Genomic DNA, 18,391 nt, shown 5'->3' with positions numbered 1-18,391 from the left:
TGAAGAAATATTTTCTGGTGTCACCATGAAATTTCCCACCCCTGAGTTTCAACGGATGCCCTCTTGTTGCCATGGGACCTTTAAGAAAAAAGATATCTTCCTCCATCTTGATACGGCCCCCGTGACATATTTGAACGTCTCGATCATGTCCCCCCTCTCTCTGCGTTCCTCGAGTGAATATAGATGCAACTTATCCAGCCGTTCCCCATACGGGAGATCCTTGAGTCCTGAGACCATCCGGGTGGCCATTCTCTGAACCGACTCAACTCTCCGCACATCTTTGTGGTAATGTGGCCTCCAGAATTGTACACAGTATTCCAGATGGGGTCTCACCATGGATCTAAATAGTAGATGATGATGGCAGATAATCTGTACAAAGGCATTATGACCTCGGGTTTATGGCTGACGAAGCTCCTACGGATACAACCCATGATTTGTCTAGCTTTGGATGAAGCTTTCTCCACTTGATTGGCAGACTTCATGTCTTCACTAATGATCACCCCCAAGTCTCATTCTACTACAGTCCTTGCTAGGGTCTCACCATTCAGGGCGTAAGACGTGCATGGATTTTTGCTGCCAAGGTGCATGACCTTGCATTTTTTGGCATTGAAACTTAGTTGCCAGGTCCTTGACCAATGCTCCAGTAGGAGCAGGTCATGTGTCATACTGTCAGATATTGAGCCTTTGTCAGGCACTGTGCTTTTGTCTGTTGTGCTCTTGCCCACTATGTTGCATAGTTTGGCGTCATCGGCGAATGACGTAATTTTACCTCGAAGACCCTTAGCCAAGTCATTTACGAAGATGTTGAATAGGATCGGTCCCAAGACCGAGCCCTGCGGCACTCCGCTGATCACCTCCATTGTTTCTGAGGGGGTGCCGTTTACCACCACCCTTTGAAGTCTACCACTAAGCCAGTCCTTAACCCATGCAGTTAATGTGTCGCCTAATCCCATCAAACTCATCTTGTTCAATAACCTGCGGTGTGGGACGCTATCAAATGCTTTGCTGAAGTCCAAGTACACAATGTCTAAGGATTCCCTCGTATCCAGCTTTCTTGTTACCCAGTCAAAGAAGCTGATCAGATTAGATTGGCAGGACCTTCCCTTTGTAAATCCGTGTTGATGGGGATCTCGTAGATACTCCTTGGACAGGATCGTGTCCAATTGATGTTTGATTAGAGTTTCCATTAGTTTGTCACTATCGATGTTAGATTCACTGGTCTGTAGTTCGCAGCCTCCGCCTTGCATCCCTTTTTGTGGAGCGGGATGACGTTAGCCGTTTTCCAGTCCAACAGGACTCTTCCATTACTTAGGGAAAGATTGAAGAGTGTGGATAATGGTTCTGCCAGGACATCACTCAACTCCCTGAGCACCCTGAGGTGTAGTTTGTCTGGTCCCAGAGCTTTGTTCACTTCGAGTCTTGATAGCTCATAGTAGACACTGCTGGGCGTAAACACGAAATTTCGAAATGGGTCTTCCATGCTTTCCCTTGTCTGCAGCTGAGGGCCGGATCCCAACGCCTCGCAAGTGAAGACTGAGCAGAAGTATTCATTTAAAATTTTGGCTTTATCGGAGTCCGATTCTACATAGTTCCCATCAGGTTTCTTAAGGCGTACTATCCCACCTATGTTTCTGTTTCTGTCACTAATATACCTGAAGAAGGATTTATCGCCATTTTTGATGTTCTTCGCTAGATTCTCTTCCATTTGAAATTTGGCCTCTCTGACTGCTGTTTTGACCGCTTTTGACTTGGCCAGATAGTCTTCCCTAGATTCCTGCTTTCCTGATTGTTTGTAGGAGATGAATGCTCTTTTCTTCTTTTTTATGAGGTCTGAGATCTCCGCAGAGAACCATTGTGGTTTATTGTTTCTGCGCCGTTTACTAACTGATTTTATATAACGGTTGGTTATATAAAATCAGTTGTTTTCAGAGTTAACCACATTACCTCTACATTGTCTGTTTCTACTTGGTTTTGCAGCGCCTGATGGACGAAGTCTCCCATGCTTTCGAAGTTTGTGCCCTTAAAGTTGAGGATCTTGGTTAGTGTGGTTGATTTAGTGAAACCTTTCCTGAGGTTGAACCATACCATGTTGTGGTCACTGGAGGCCAACGTGTCTCCTACCGAGACCTCCGTGACGCTTTTTCCATTGGTAAGTATCAGGTCCAGTATCGCCTGATCCCTAGTGGGCTCCAGTACCATTTGCCTGAGTCTTGCTCCCTTTATAGAGTTTAATAGCCTTCTGCTGCTGCCGGTCGCTGAGGTAAGATTGTTCCAATTCACATCAGGCATATTGAAGTCTCCTAATAATACCGTGTCCCCACGAAGAGTGATATTCTCTATGTCTTCGATTAATTCAATATCTAGGTCATCCTGTTGTCTTGGAGGTCTGTATATTATGCCAAGATACAGGCATTTGTCCTTCCCCCTGGCCAAATTCACCCAGAGGTATTCCCCGGTGTACCTGACATTCGCAATTCTTGTAACTTTAATGTCTTCTTTAGTATAAAGAGCTACCCCTCCTCCCATTTTGCCCTCTCTATCCCGACGGAGTAAGTTGTAACCCGGTATGACCATGTCCCATCCATGGGAGTCCGTGAGCCAGGTCTCGGATATCGCCACCACATCTAGGTCGGCGTTCCTTATTTCCATCTCTAATTCTAGAATCTTGTTGCTCAAACTGTGGGCATTGACGTACATAGCCCTCCATACCTTATGTTTGTTATGTCCCTGTCGAAATATTCCTGCCTGAGCTAACTTGCCTCCTTCAGTACCGTTTGCAAGGTGTGTACCTGAAGACCATGGTTCCGTAGAGCTGCTGCTACCACTACTAGGCACTTGGTGAACACTCTGGAAGAGGAAGCCAGGCCAAAGGGCAGCACTCTGTACTGATAATGCAGATTCCCCACCCGAAATCTGAGATATTGATGGGAGGCCGGATGAATGGGAATATGAGTGTAGGCCTCCTTGAGATCCAGAGAGCATAACCAGTCGTTTTGATCTAGAAGGGGATAAAGGGATGCCAGGGACAACATTCAAAATTTTTCTTTGACAAAAAATTGGTTGAGAGCCCTGAGATCCAGAATGGGCCGCAGATCGCTCGTCTTCTTCAGAACAAGGAAGTAACGAGAGAAAAACCGCCTGTTCTACTGTTTCAAGGGAACTGGTTCGATGGTATGGAGACGAAGCAGAGCTTGAGCTTCCTGAAGAAGAAGGGCGGTCTGGGATGGACTAGAAGGATACTCTCTTGGAGGAAGCTCTGGTGGAACCTGAGTGAAATGAAGAGAGTATCCTTCCCTGATGAGGGACAGCACCCAGAGGTCGGATGTGATTTTCTCCAATCGGTGGTAAAAATGATGAAGATGACTTTCAATAGGGGGAAGAAAGGGGAGACAGAACGGTGGAGGTTATGTTCTGCTTTAAACAATTAAAAAGGCTGTATAGCTTTAGGTGCAGCAAAAGGTTGACATTTCTGCAGCTTCTGATTCTGCTGTTTCTTGGGAGGAGGGCGAGTGTAAGGAGCCGTCTCGGAGCAAAACACCTCTGGTAAATGGGAGGAGGGCATGCAGGCTTGGCAGGAGCTGGCATTGGCTTAGGTCTGACAATAGAAGCAAAGGAAATTTCATGCTCAGACAATTTCTTGGTGGCTGCCTCGATAGATTCATCGAAGAGGTCATTGCCTGCACAAGGAATATTAGCCAAGTGGCGACGCATTGCTACAGAACAAGCAGCTGCCCAGGCAGACAACTCAAAGGCATCATAAGAAGACTAAAGTAGATGAAATCTGAGTTGTGATAGAGAAGCGATGACTTCTTGAAATTCAAAGTGCTTTTGAGTATCTACATAATCAAGAAATTTAGGCAAAAGAGCAATGAGGAACTCAAAATAAGTGACAAAATGGAAATTGTAATTAAGGACTTTAGAGGATATCATGGCATTTTGATAGATGCAATGTCCAAATTTTTCCATAGTTTTCCCTTCTCTTCCAGGAGGAATGGTAGCATAAACCTTGGAAGGATGGGATCTTTTCAAGGAAGACTCCTCAAGTAGGGATTGGTGAGATAACTGTGAATTCTCAAATCCTTTACAATGGAGAGTTTTATATCTGGAGTCTAATTTGCCTGGAACAGCTGGAATTGTACAAGGAGTTTCCACGCATCTGGTAAAAGTTTGAGACAAAAGCATGTGACGAGGAAGCTTAAGTGACTCTGCCGGAGGTTGAGGAAGATGCATGACTTCGAGATACTCCTTAGAGTATTTGGAACCAGCATCCAATTGAAGGTCCAAGTCAACAGCCATCTGATGAAGAAAAGAGAAGAAAGATAGCTGATCCGGTAATGCCTTGCCTGGAGAAGTTCAGGAGCAGTTCTGTGTGGTTTGGTGCGTTCCAAGTAGAAGTCCAAAGAATGTTTACAGTCCAGAGTATGAAGAGCTGATTCTCCTGGATGAGAATGAGGTCTTGGAAAAAACACTGGAAGTACAATATAGATTGGTTGAGATGAAATTCTGAAACTACTTTAGGTAAGAATTTAGGATGAGTACGGAGGACCACCTTGTCATGATGGAAAACTGTGAAAGGTGGAGCAGCAACTAACGCTTGCAGCTCACTGACTCTTCGAGCAGATGTGAGGGCAATGGGAAACACCACTTTCCAATTGAGATACTTCAAATGAGTCATAGACATTGGCTCAAAAGGAGGCTTCATCAATTGAACTAGAACAACATTGAGATCCCAAACCACTGGAGGCGGTTTAAGAGGAGGTTTGGCATTGAAAAGTCCTTTCATAAATTTGGAAACCACCGGATGAGTAGAGAGGGGTTTCCCTTCAATAGGCTGATGAAAAGCAGCAATTGCACTGAGATGGACTCGAATGGATGTAGACTTGAAGTCTGAAGTAGACAATTGCACTGAGGAGAATATTTCCTGGAGCAGAGCTGAGGCAGTTTGTGGTTGTGGGGTGATGCTAAGAGATCTATCTGAGGAGTTCCCCACTGAGAAAAAATGTGATGAAGAGACAAGGAATTGAGTGTCCCTTCGTGAAGTTGCAGAAGACGACTCAATTTGTCCACCAAACAGTTTTTCACCTCTTGGATGTTAACAGCTTTCAGGAAGGTGTTGTGGAAGATCGCCTAGTCCCAAACCTTCAGAGCTTTTTGACAAAGGGAGAGAGATCCCATTCCTCCTTGCTTGTTGACATAATACATGGCGGCTTGGTTGTCCATTCAGATGAGGACTACCTGGTTGTGAAGAAGATGTTGAAAAGCTTTGAGAGTATTGAAGATCGCTCTGAGTTCCAACAGACTGATATGACACTGACGATCTGTGTTGGACCAGTGGCCTTGAGTATGGAGACCATCGAGGAGAGGCCCCCCCAAGCGTAGGTCAAAGAATCTGTTGTGAGGACCTTCTGATGAGGTGGCGTCTGAAACAGTAAACCTCTGGAGAGATTGGAAGAGAGCATCCACCAGTGGAGAGACTATTTCAACGAAGGAATGACTCTAATGTGTTGAGAGAGTGGGTCCTAAGCCTGTGTCCACTGAGATACAAGGGTCCATTGAGAAATTCTGAGGTGAAGTCTAACAAAAGGAGTCACATGTACTGTGGAGGCCATGTGACCTAGTAGTACCATGTGTCTTGCTGAGAGTGAAGAGCGAGAAGACACTTTGTGATAGAGCTGAATAAGAGCATCCAGATGTTGTTGAGGAAGGAATGCTCTGAGTTGGATAGTGTCCAGAACAGCTCCGATGAATTGTAGATTCTGAGAGGGCTGAAGTTGGGATTTGGGAAAGTTGATTTCGAATCCAAAGCTTTGTAGGAACTACATAGTCCGTTGGGTCGCTACAATAACCCCCTGAGATGTTGAATCTTTGATGAGCCAGTCGTCTAGGTAGGGAAACACCTGAAGAACATGGTTCCGTAGAGCTGCTGCTACCACCACTAGGCACTTGGTGAACACTCTGGGAGATGATGCCAGGCCAAAGGGTAGCACACTGTATTGAAAATGCAGATTCCCCACCCGAAATCCGAGGTACTGACAGGAATGGGGATGTGACTGTAATCCTCCTTAAGATCTAGAGAATATAACCAATCGTTCTGATCTAGAAGGGGATAAAGGGATGCCAGGGACAGCGTGCAAAATTTTTCTTTGACTAAAAATTTGTTGAGAGCCCTGAGATCCAGAATGGGTCACAGGTCGCCCATCTTCTTTGGAACTAGGAAGTAACGGGAGCAAAAACCCTGGAACTTCCTCGATGGCACGGAGATGAAGCAGAGCTTGAGCTTCCTAAAGAAGAAGGGATGTCTGTGATGGATTGGAAGGATACTCTCTTGGAGGAAGCTCTGGTGGAATTTGAGACAAATGAAGATAGTATCCTTCCCTGATTATTGACAACACCCAGAGGTCAGATGGCTTCACCCATGTCTTTTTCAATAACAAACTATGGACTTTTCCTCCAACTCTGTTAGGTAGTTGGGGGCATGCCTCTCAGGATCTTAAAAGGCAGTGATGCCTAACAAACTTGATTCTTGCGATTATGGACAGCTAATGTAGTTCCATATAGTAGAACTGGGGGCAGCTCTGCTTGGGAGAAGACACAGACTCTGTGTCAGAAGTCTGCAGCTGGCAAGGTAACCTTCAGGTTCCTGTCTAGCAGGCCTTGTTTTGAACCTTTTCAGCTCAGGATCCATTCCCTTTGAAACTAGCTCGGATACTGATGTATCATTTGCTTGAATGCAGGCTGTTTGGCCCTGGTTTCGGTCTAGCAGGGCTTCACGGCTACTGGCTGTAAAAATTCCTCTATCTATTCGTGCATGGTCCATGGGGGGTTGAGGTCTCAGTTGAATTTTTGGGTTCGACTGGCAGCCTGAATAGTAGTAGGTATTCCAGGAACTGAGACGGGGGGACAAGATGGCTTTTTGGGAAATTCATAATCCATCCCAGCATCTGAAACACCTGCACCATTGCTGCTACTGCTCAATTTCCTTCTATCATGAAAGGAGCTCTGATCAGCCATTCCTCCAAATATGGGTGCACGTGCCAGCCTGCTCTGTGGAGGTGGCCCACAACAACCACCATAACTTTGGTGAAGGTTCGGGGTGCTATCGTTAGCCTGAAGTGAAGCGCTGAAAATTGATAGTAGTTTTCCAACATATGGAATCTCAGAAACTTTCCATGCTTCAAGAAAATTGGAATGTGGAGGTATGCGTCTGTCAGATCCAGGGAAGCTAAGAATTCTCCTGGTCCCACAGCAATAATTATGGACCAAAACAGTCTCAATGCAGAATCAAGGAACTTGCAGAGCTGCATTGGCATATTTGAGATCCAGAATGGGTCTCCACTCTTCCAAGTTTTTCTTGGGCATGACAAAGTATATGGAGTGTCTGCTGGAGTCTGAGTCTTCTGGGGACACTAGCTCTAAGTCTTGAATATCCAGCAACCTTTGCATCGTGGCCAAAGATCTTTTCCGCTTTTTCTGGCCAGCCTGCCGGAGAATTCATAAACCAATCAAAAAGGGGGTAAGCTCATTCCTGCTTGTACCCCTCTCTGAATTTCCAGCACCCAGCTGACTGCCGTTATATGCTCCCAAGCCTCCGCATACTCTGATAGTCAACCTCCAATCCTGAGAGGAGAGACATCAAGCCTGGCATCATTATGGCTTTTTGGCGGATACTGCAGGGTGGGAACCTGAACCTTGGTTCTTTAGATTCCCAGAGAATCTCTGTCCGGACCCAAGAAAGGATCTCTGCATAGAGGTCCCTGCAGAATACTGCTGTGAGTGCAGCAATCCACAAAAGTAACTTCAGCCTGGCCCTCTGCTAACCATGGTTATTCTCTGCTAACCAAGGTTATTCTTCTGACTGCATCCAATATTTCTTCCCTTCTTTCAGCCTCCTGTATGCTCAGGGCAGGATTAATTCTTCGAGGGCCCCTAGGCACACAAGTACATTGGGCCCCCCTGGCCCTGCCCTCCCTAACCCGCCCATGTCAAGCCCCCATTTATCTGTTTTCTTATTTACTTCTTTATTTCCACTTGTATTTCTTTTTTTTTTTTTTTAATTCAAAACAAACAAAAGATTAGCATACCAGTGCAGTTTTTCTTCTATGCCAAACATCTCTGAACAAATCCCCCTTCCTTCCCTTCCCACCTACTTACCCAGGACTTTAACTCTGAACCCTTTCCATGCATATATAAAAGTGTTCAAATATTTGTAAAGCAGTAATACTATCTGAAATATAAGTCTATATTAATAACCAAATTTACAACGCCTCTCAACTGCCTCACTCTACATCAACCAACTGTAACCCATATGTATGTAAAAAAAACAAATCTGTAATTCCTCTAGTACATTCCACTCCATGTATGTTAACTTGCAACGAAACAAGGCAAGCAGTCCACCAACGAATCCAGCATGAAACAAAAGAAGATTGGCAGAAAATAAGGAGATTCAAATCAGGTTAATTCAAGGTGCTCCCAAGAACCATGCCTGATGCATTTCGCCAAACAAGGCTAGTCAACGCTAACAAAAAACCATGCCTTTCATACAGACAGGTCACAGAAAACACCTTCACCTAGTATGGAATATGTAATCACAAACTAACCTCTCCCCCTTTTTACAAAACTGTAGTATGGTTTTTAGCCACGGCCCGTGCTAAAAAAATGCTCTACAGTTTTGTAAAAGGGGGGATAAAATAGAAATATGTAGACAAAGGTTAAATAAAACCACCAAGAAGCTGGATTCTGCATACAATGCAACACCACAGAAACAGCGATGCATGTCCCCTAAAGCAAAAAATAAATAAATATAAATTTTTTTTCTACCTTTGTCTTGTCTGGTTTCTGCTCTCCTCATCTTCTTGTCAATATCTTCCTTTCATCTTTTGTCCTTCTGTGCCACTTCCAGAAACTGAATGCCTCCCCCCTTCCATCTTTCCCTTCACCTTCATTGGTCTGCAATCCATCTTCTTCCATTCCCTCCTCCAATGGTCTGGCATCTCTCTCCTCTCTTCTTCCCTTCCCTCTCCCACACCCCCATGGTCTAGCATTTCACTCTCTCCTTCCCTTCCTCCCACTTCCATCAGCATCAGCCCCCTGTCTTTCCCTCCAATCCATCCAGTATCCTTCCCTTTCCCTGCACACAATTCCATCAGCAACAGCCCCTTTTCTCTCCCTCCACCACCCTTCCATACCACGCTGCCCCACCATCTTTCCCACCACCTTGCCCCCTCTTCCTCCACCACCCTTCTAAACCATCCTTCTCACAACCCTTCCATACCACCCTGCCCCCTTTCTCTTCCGCCAACACCCTTCCATGCTCCTTTCTCCCCCTCCAAACATTGCTGCTGGCTCTGCCCTCTGAGCTCCTTTGCCCGAAAGCATTATAACAGCTGACGGCAACGCCCCCCCTCCCCGGCAGCAACGGCCCCCCTACAGTAACGCCCCCCCCATGCAGCAACGGCAACGGGCCCTCCTCCCGGCATCAACCGCAATGCAGCCGGATCTGTTACTGGAAGGTCCCGCGATGACTGCATCTGCCAGTCCATCCCCCCTCCGACGTCACTTCTTACGGAGCAAGTAAGTGACGTCGGAGGGGGATGGACCGGCAGAAGCAATTATCGCGGGACCTTCCAGTAACAGATCCAGCTGCACTATGGTTGATGCCGGGAGGGGGGGCCCATTGCGGTTGATGTCGGGAGGGGGGCCCGTTGCCATTGATGGCAAGGTGAGTCGTCCTCCTTCAGCGGGCCCCCCTCACAGTTTCGGGCCCTAGGCACGTGCCTAGTGTGCCTATTAATTAATCCAGCCCATGGTTTGGTGTCTGGAAAAGATTTTGGGTGGCGATCTTATGCACTCCCTTCCCAAATAGCATATGTCACCTGAAGGGCAGTCTGCAAGCTGGGGAAGGGTGCTACTCCTCCACCAAACTGACTCCACAGCTTGGAATGAAGCGCGTGCCCAAAGGAGGCCACAGATGCTGTCTTAAAACCTAAGGCTATAAGGCTCAAAAATGCTAAGGATCAGATCCACTCTGTCCTGTGGATCCTTTAAAACCACGCCTCCTTCACATAGCAGAGAAATGCACTTAAGACACCTGGGCAACCAGAAAGTCCACTTTGGGCAGTGCAAACATTTGCTGAAACTCTTGATACATATGATATAACATAGTCATGGTTCTAGCCCCTTTCAGGAAACCCTCAAGAGTCTCCCAGGGCTCTATAACCAGGATCTTCGGATGCCACGGAAAGAAGTGGGCTGAGCCCGCACTCCACTCAAAAAAGAACATGGATAGGGCAGGGTTGGGTTACTTAGATTTAATTCTCAAAGGGACTCGGTAATGATTTCCAATAGTGTTGACTATCTAAACAGTTGGTGCACTGAGAGATCCTCTCCCTGCACCAGAATCGGCTGTCTAGAAAACCTCACTTAGGGACATTAGAAGCGTTAATTCTGAACCCTCGTCCTCTGAGTCCCTGACTGATGGAGCATTAGACGCCAAAAAAGCCCATAATCTCAGTACAAAAGTGCTCTGAACATCCAGACCTGCCTACACGTCGGCCCACTGTGCAGTGGCCCTATCATGCAGGGCTCTGCTTTGTGTGTAAGCCTGTCACAGGAGATTTAACAAATTCCGGGGTAAAAGCCTGAGAAGACAACTTCTCTTCTCCTTTGGGACGCTTTTAAAACAGAGAATGATGAAATTTTGGGAATCCTGTGGATTACAGGACCGGAGGCAACATGGATTAACTAGAGGTAGGTCTTGTCAGAAAATTCTGATCAATTTCTTTGACTGGGTGACCAGAGAATTGGATAGAGGGAATGCACTAGATGTGGTGTATTTAGATTTTAGCAAACCCTCTGACAATGTTCCACACAGACATCTAATAAATAAACTGAGTGCCCTCGGGATGGGTAACAAAGTAACGGGCTGGATCAAGAACTGGTTGAGTGGAAGGCGACAGATCTTACCAGTAGTGTGCCTCAAGGTTCTGTTCTCGGGCCTGTTCTTTTTAACATTTTTGTAAACGATATTGCTGAAGGGTTGTCAGGTAAGATTTGCCTCTTTGCGGATGATACCAAAATCTGCAAAGAGTAGACACCCAGGATGGTGTGAACAACGTGAAGAAAGACATGGTGAAGTTTAAAGAATGGTCTGAAATTTAGCAGCTAAAATTTAATGCTAAGAAATGCAAGGTCATGCATTTGGGCTGCAAAAACCCAAGGGAATGGTACAGTTTAGGGGGTGAAGAACTTAAGTGTACGACAGAAGAGCAGGATTTGGGTGTGTGAGTGTATGTGATGATCTTAAGGTAGCCAAATAGGTTTAAGAGGTGACGGTGAAAGCTAGAAGGATGCTAGGGTGCATAAGGAGATATGGCTACTTTTGTATAAGACTCTGGTGAGACCTCATTTAGAATATTGTGTACAATTCTGGAGGCTGCACCTTCAAAAAGATATAAAAAGGATGGAGTTGGTCTAGAGGAAGGCTACTAAAATGGTGCATGATCTTCGTCATAAGGTGTATGGGGACAGACTTAAAGATCTCAATCTGTATACTTTGGAGGAAATGCAGGAAAGGGGAGATATGATAGAAACGTTTAAATACCTATGTGATGTAAATACGCATGAGTCAAGTCTCTTTCATTTGAAAGGAAGCTCTGGAATGAGAGGGCATAGGATGAAGTTAAGAGGTGATAGGCTCAGGAGTAATCTAAGGAAATACTTTTTTTACACAAAGGGTGCAAGATGTATGGAGCAGTCTCCCGGTAGAGGTGGTGGAGACAGAGACTGTGTCTGATTTCAAGAAAGCCTGGGATAGTCACGTAAGATCTCTTAGAGAGAGGAAGAGATAATGGTTACTGCAGATGGGCAGACTGGATGGGCCATTTGGCCTTTATCTGCCATCATGTTTCTTGGACTGCGGAACTTCTACATCCTTACGGTGCGCAGAAGCAGTGTTCCAGCTATCTGGAAGGTATATTTTCTCCCCATACAAGATTCCTGTTCTATCTCCTGCTCCTCCATCACATATCATGCAGCACACAGTGCAAGGGCACTCTTCAGCTGGCCATTCAGCACATAAGACATGATACAGGAGTTTTAGGGTTTAAGGATTCCCTTCCTGTTACTCTTGAGGCAAGAAAGTGGTGTTTTTAAACATTTGAGCACTTAGAAGAAAAATTGGGAACTCTAAGTTGCCTGCCACAAGAGCGTTTTGGTGCCATAAAAACAGTACCAAAGCACTTCAGGGACACTCAAAAATGGTGAATTTAGGATTTTAGGGGTGGGAGGGACCAAGGCTCTAACAAAAGAAACCACTAAAACTTGGGATTTCACCCCAACCCAAAAAATAATAACTGTTGCAGTAACTGGAAAAGAAAAGTTGTGTTCAAAATACTCACAGGTTGGAAGATCTTGAGTTTCTTCTTCCCACTAGGATTCACAGCTTTCTCAATCCTTCCCTTGATACCTTGGTCTTCGATACACTTCTGTTCAACAGTTCCCATACTTGTAAGATCTGTGCCAGGCTGACAGAGTGTTGCAATATGTTGACTTTTTTCTGAGGCTGCTTCATCCTGCACCTGTAAAATGGTGCAATTCGGACAAATGTAATCCTCACCATCTTTTTCTAGGAGTTGTCCACGAGACTCAGAAATTCCCACACAGTCCCCATGAAACCACTCCTCACATCGGTCACAGCAAATCATAAATCTGCAAAACATCACAACAAAATCAAATAAAGGTCTGTTTGTAATTAAATGTAAATGACAATAATAGACTGTCAAGTAAGTTTAGAACTGTTGTAAAAAGTATACATTCAACTGCAAATTACAATAGGTATAATTTCTATTCATATGTTTCTTAATATGGAAACAAACATGGAAAAGTTTTCTACCTATTTTGTGGGCTGAAGATTATTATTACTGATACATCGTACTCTATGATCAGTATTTCTCAACCTTCCTGAAGTCTCTTCTAGCCAGGTTTTCAAGATCATCGCAATTAATTTGCATCTGATAGGTCTAACATATGCAGATTTATTTTGTCAGAATCATTTTGGTGATACTGAAAACCTAACTGGCTTAGCATGAGCATGTCTCCAGAAAGTTGAGAAGCATCGATCTGATTTAGTGCATGCTAAAAACAATGATGAACATGGGAAAATGGGCTTACCACTAAACCTATTAACCCACGCTCGAGGAATGGGCCGCAAAATGGCAAATGAGGTTCAACGTGGATAAGTGCAAGTTGATGCATGTCGGTAACAAAAATCATATGCACAAATACAGGATGTCCGGTGATTTACTCGGAGAGAGCCCCCAGGAAAGAGACTTGGGAGTACTTGTAGACAAGCCAATGAAATTTTCCGCGCAACGTGGAGCGGCGGCAGTGAAAAGGGCAAACAGAATGCTAGGAATGATTAAGAAGGGGATCACAAACAGATCTGAAAAGGTTATCATGCTATTATATCGGGCCATGGTACGCCGCCACCTGGAATACTGCATCCAACACAGGTCGCCATACATGAAAAAGGACATAGTACTACTCGAAAGGGTCCAGAGAAGAGCGACAAAAATGGTTAAGGGACTGGGGGAGTTGCCGTACAACGAGAGGCTAGAGAAGACAGAGGGAACATGATCAAAACATTCAAGATATTGAAGGGAATTGACTTAGTAGAGAAAGAGAGATTGTTCATCCTCTCCAAGGTGAAGAGAAAGAAAAGGCACTCGCTAAAGTTAGAAGGGAAAAGATTCTGTACAAACGTAAGGAAGTTCTTCTTCACCCAGAGAGTGGTAGAAATCTGGAACGCTCTTCCAGAGGCTGTTATAGGGGAAAGCATCCTTCAGGGATTCAAGACAAGTTTGGATAAGTTCCTACTGGAACAGAACGTACGCAAGTAAGGTTAGACTCAAATAGGGCACTGGTCTTTGACCTAAGGGCTGCCGCGTGAGCAGACTGCTGGGCACGATGGACCACTGATTTGACCCAGCAGCGGCAAATCTTATGTTCACCTTAGTAAAAGGAGCCCTAGGTGTCTGGAGGCATTTAAAAGCTTTCTACTCCTCACTCCCTCTCTTATTTGTCCAATTTTAGATCAACAAAGAAAAACCTCTATAAAAAGATGATATGGGATAGTTTATACATAGAAGATCTTTCTACTAAAATGTGTTATCTAATATAATAAAATGCTAGGCCGCGCATGCGCACTCTAAAGTCGTGTTCTCTGATCCGTCGCAGACAAGAGAGTGCGCATGCGCGCTTAGTACGTCACCACAGCCTCCCTGCTCTCCACCTCGCGCCGCTGCAGTAACGGCCCCACACTCGCAACTCGCCTTCGTTCAGGAGCTGCCAAAGAAGAGCGGCGGCCTTCCTTTCCTGCCTCTCCCACGGTGCGGCTCAGCGCTCGCGCAACCCCAGCTTCCCCACCATCCCGCGAGTCCCGGCCTCAGCACGGAGTGTGCATGCGCGCTAAGGCAAAGGCGGTGCGGAGCGGAGCCATGAAACGATAGCCACCATCGGAGGATCATAACCAGTGGCATAGTAAGGGGGTGGACCGCCCCGGGAACCAAGTTAGGAAGGGTCCGCTGCTCCAGTGCAAAAATCTAAACTTTTTTTTACTGCCACATCGTGGCCCTGCCCCGCCCCAGGAGAGGGACCTGTCTCGCTCGCTACGGCATAAGCGAAGCCGCCGAGGCTGAGCATTTTTAGTGGACTGGATGGGGGAGGGAGGGGAGAGAGTGCGCAGCGGCTTTAAACTTTAAAATAAACTTTGGCCGGTAGTGCTGTTTTTCCGTGATGGAGGTCTGCGCGAGTTCTCCCACAGCCTGGCCCGCACCAAGACGCGCTCCTACGGCACTACGGCTAACAGGTGAAAAGAAAACAAAAGAAAATAAAGAAAACGTTGGCCCCCGCCAAAGTAGCGGAAGGTGGAGGAGGGGCGTGAGGAGCTGGAGAGGTGTATGTAAGTGTGTGTGCGTGTGTATATCCGAGGAGGAAGTGCAGCAGAAGCAAGGAGGTGGGGAGAGTGGATTTCCCCTACTTGGATGTCAGGCATCAAGAGAATTGGAGGGAGAGAGAGAAAGGGGGCTGCTTTATGAGGAGGGGTGTGCTAAAAAAAAAAAAAGGCCAAGGAGAGAAAGAAATACGGACACACACATCTATTCTAGCACCCGTTAATGTAACGGTCTTAAATACTAGTATATGATATAAAACAATGCAGGGAGAAATATCTCTACAACTACAAACATGAACAAACCAACAGTGGAGATGTTAAAAGTTCCTGGTATGCAACTTTATTTCAAGATTTACTTAAGAGTGCAACGGCTCGACATGCACGTTGTTTCGGCCTGTGGCCTGCCTCATGAGCCTTGCTGTTAACTTTCACTATGAAAGAGTAATATACTAGTAATTCACTTTCAATGGATATGAGCTAGAACCTGATGTGAGACGCATTTCTCACACATTGGTTTTTCATTATATGTGCTGCTCTACACTACACAATGAAAGTAATTATATATAATTACAATAAATACAAAAAATACTTCCAAAACTCAAGGAATGAAAGGGAGAGAGTTCAGAAAAAAAAAGAATCCCTCAAGAACAGGGGGAAGAAAAAAAAGAAATTAATGCAATTAAGGCAGATATTCAGATAACAGGTTATGTCCATTATTAAGAAAGATGACCACTTCTAAAACGTCAACTTGATTTTGAAAAAAAGGCCCATAAGCAAGATTGATCAAAGAAAACAGTTTCTAAACTGGATCACACACTTGCATAGAAAAATTCTGCCACCAAGGTGGGCACCTCTTGTTTCAAAGTCGAGAACTGCTTCCTCCTTTCCTGGTTGCTGCTGTACACAACAGGAAAAGTTCTTAACCCTTTCAGGACCATAAGGATCGTAGGCCAATTTTTGTGGTTTTGACGACATTTTTATGGTAAAAAGGGCTTGCAGATGCCAAAAAATTTATTTTTTTTGTGAAATATCATTATTTTTTTAAAAAAAAAATCACACTTCTGGCTTATGGACAGTGTGGCAAGTGAATCTTCTCGTCAATCTGGCAACGACGCTAATGAATGAATGTCGGAACCAGTTTGTTTACATAAAGGCAGTATCATATGGAATCCGTACATATCAAATTTAGAACTGTAGACTATCCCAATCAAAATTTATAGGATTTTAAAGTTATGGGACAAATATGTCCCTTGGTCCTGAAAGGGTTAATGTAGAACCTAGAAATTCATTATGACAATGAAAACAGAAGTGCATAACAGAATCTTTATCTTGTGCAAAAATGAAACACAGAAATATAGGAAAATAGAAATGAAGGCAATAAAGACCATACGGCTTATCCCGTCTGCCCATCCATGCCATCTACTATCCTTTCCTCTTCTTTAGAGATCTTTATGTACTTGTCCCAAGCTTTCTGGAATTAAAAAGGTTGTAGGCACCCCCAACTCTCTCTAAATATGTTCAAGGTTCAGATCACTAAGGTATAACCTTGATCAAGGTCCTAACAGTTAGACAAAGACACAGTAACATAATTTGTCACCATCTCCAAGGAAACCATCCCCATGTCATTATTTAAGGAGAGAGGGAAGAATCAGAGTATGAATGGGCACAACCACTAACCCTCAAGCCTTGTAATGAAGAATGGTGGTGTAGAAGGACTGAGGTTTGAGATAGACAAAAGAATGACATGGAATGGTTTTCCATAGTTATCCAGAGGGATGGTGACAAATTCTATTACTGTGTCATTCTCTACTAAGAGTAACTATGAACTCTACTTTGTCATTCAAGAAACACACATCCAATGTTGTTGCCAGCTACTTTTAAGCTTTATATGACTTATCCCTCTAACTCTTTTCAAGATCTACCCTCTGAAACATATTCATTCTTTAATCATATCTTATTTGGATTACTATAACTCACCTCTCCAAGGAATTAGGACACAGGATAACTGATGTTTACAACTCATCCAAAACTCAGCTATACGTTATAAACAAACTCACAGAAATGTGTCCATGTTACAACATAATGAACACTGGTTTCCTGTTTCTCACCGTGTTATCTATAAAGCTTTACTCATAACATTTAAGTACTTCACTCAGACCAGCCTGCCTAAGGAAAACTTATGTCTTACCTCAATTTTCTTTCCCTTAATCAGACAAATCCAGATGCATGGGTTAAGTCCATCCACCAGCAGGCAGAGATAGAGAACATCAAAACTGTGATCCATTACTTTGGATGGCATGATCCTTCCTTCCCCAGTATTCCTCTATCCAAGCAGAAAAGGAGCCAATGCAAACAAACCCCCTCCTCACCATTCCTCATGAGCCAAGAATACCCAGCAACCAACTTGGTCGCCTGCAGAACTCTAAAACAAAAAGAATGAGCACAGAAACAGACAGCAACCCCCTCCACAACCAGGCAGGGCTCTGGATTCATCTGCTGTGACTAAGTAAAAGAAAATTATCAGGTAAGACATAATTTTAGCTTCCCTGTCATCAGCAGCAGACAAATCTAGACACATGGAATGCAGCAAAGCAGTCCTTAGACAGGATGGGCCGATGCCATGGAAATCACTGACCTCCAAAGGATGATTCTGAGCTTGCCATCACATCAACACGATAGTTAAGTGCTATACAGCTCAACATTTGCTTCTTCGTTATTAATTTATATACAGGCAGTACCTGGATTACAAACATCCCAACGTACATCAGACTCAGTTATTAACGGGGGTCCTGCTTCTCTCTTCCATGTCCCAACATGCCCCTCTCCCTCCTTCCCTGCCCTCCATTCTGTGTTCCAACATCCAACTTACATGAGACTCAGTCACGAATGGAGGTCCCTCTCCCTCCTTCACTCCCCCTGTGGGTGTCTACCTGTTCTGGCTGGCTCCCTCCTCCTTCCTTCCCCCAACAAATGTTTGATTGAGTCAGGCTGGGCAGACTAAATGGACCATTTGGGTCTTTATCTGCCATCATCTACAATGTTAATGCAATGTTATTGTACTTATTTTTCTGCCCCAAACCGTGGGCTATGGTTCCTACATGTGGCCCGCAACTAACCCAGAAGCCTTCCTTCTGACATCAGAGGGAAGGCTTCTGGAAGGAGGAGGGGGGAATCGGCCACAAAAGGTAAACACCCGCGGGAGGGAGGCACAAACTTGTAACACAGAAGGGAGAGAGACAGGTACTTTGGGACATGAGAGATGAGATGTGTTGGGACATAGAAAGAAAGAAGGGAGCACAAACTTCAGACAAAGGGTGGAGGGAGGGAAGGAAGAAAGGAAGCAGGGAGGGGAGCATGAACTTGGGACACAGAATGGAGGGAGGGAGGAGAGCATGAACTTGGGACATAGGATGAAAGAATAGAGAGTAAGGGAAAGAGATGCTG

At 44.9% G+C, this 18,391-nt stretch overlaps 1 protein-coding gene across 6 annotated transcripts in view; it reads right to left on the bottom strand.

The window, feature by feature from the left end:
• DIDO1 (death inducer-obliterator 1) overlaps nt 1-18,391 on the bottom strand; it is a 679,850-nt gene that overhangs the window by 356,580 nt on the left and 304,879 nt on the right. For all 6 annotated transcript variants that reach the window (XM_033963660.1, XM_033963661.1, XM_033963662.1 and 3 more), the window contains one exon: nt 12,396-12,705. In XM_033963660.1, the coding sequence (XP_033819551.1) occupies nt 12,396-12,705 (310 nt within the window). The remainder of the gene's footprint in view (nt 1-12,395; nt 12,706-18,391) is intronic.

Source organism: Geotrypetes seraphini, chromosome 11 (genome assembly GCF_902459505.1).
Source record: "Geotrypetes seraphini chromosome 11, aGeoSer1.1, whole genome shotgun sequence".
Taxonomy (NCBI): domain Eukaryota; kingdom Metazoa; phylum Chordata; class Amphibia; order Gymnophiona; family Dermophiidae; genus Geotrypetes; species Geotrypetes seraphini.
Note: the sequence above shows the minus strand (reverse complement) of the source record. Positions and strands in the feature narration are given on the sequence as shown.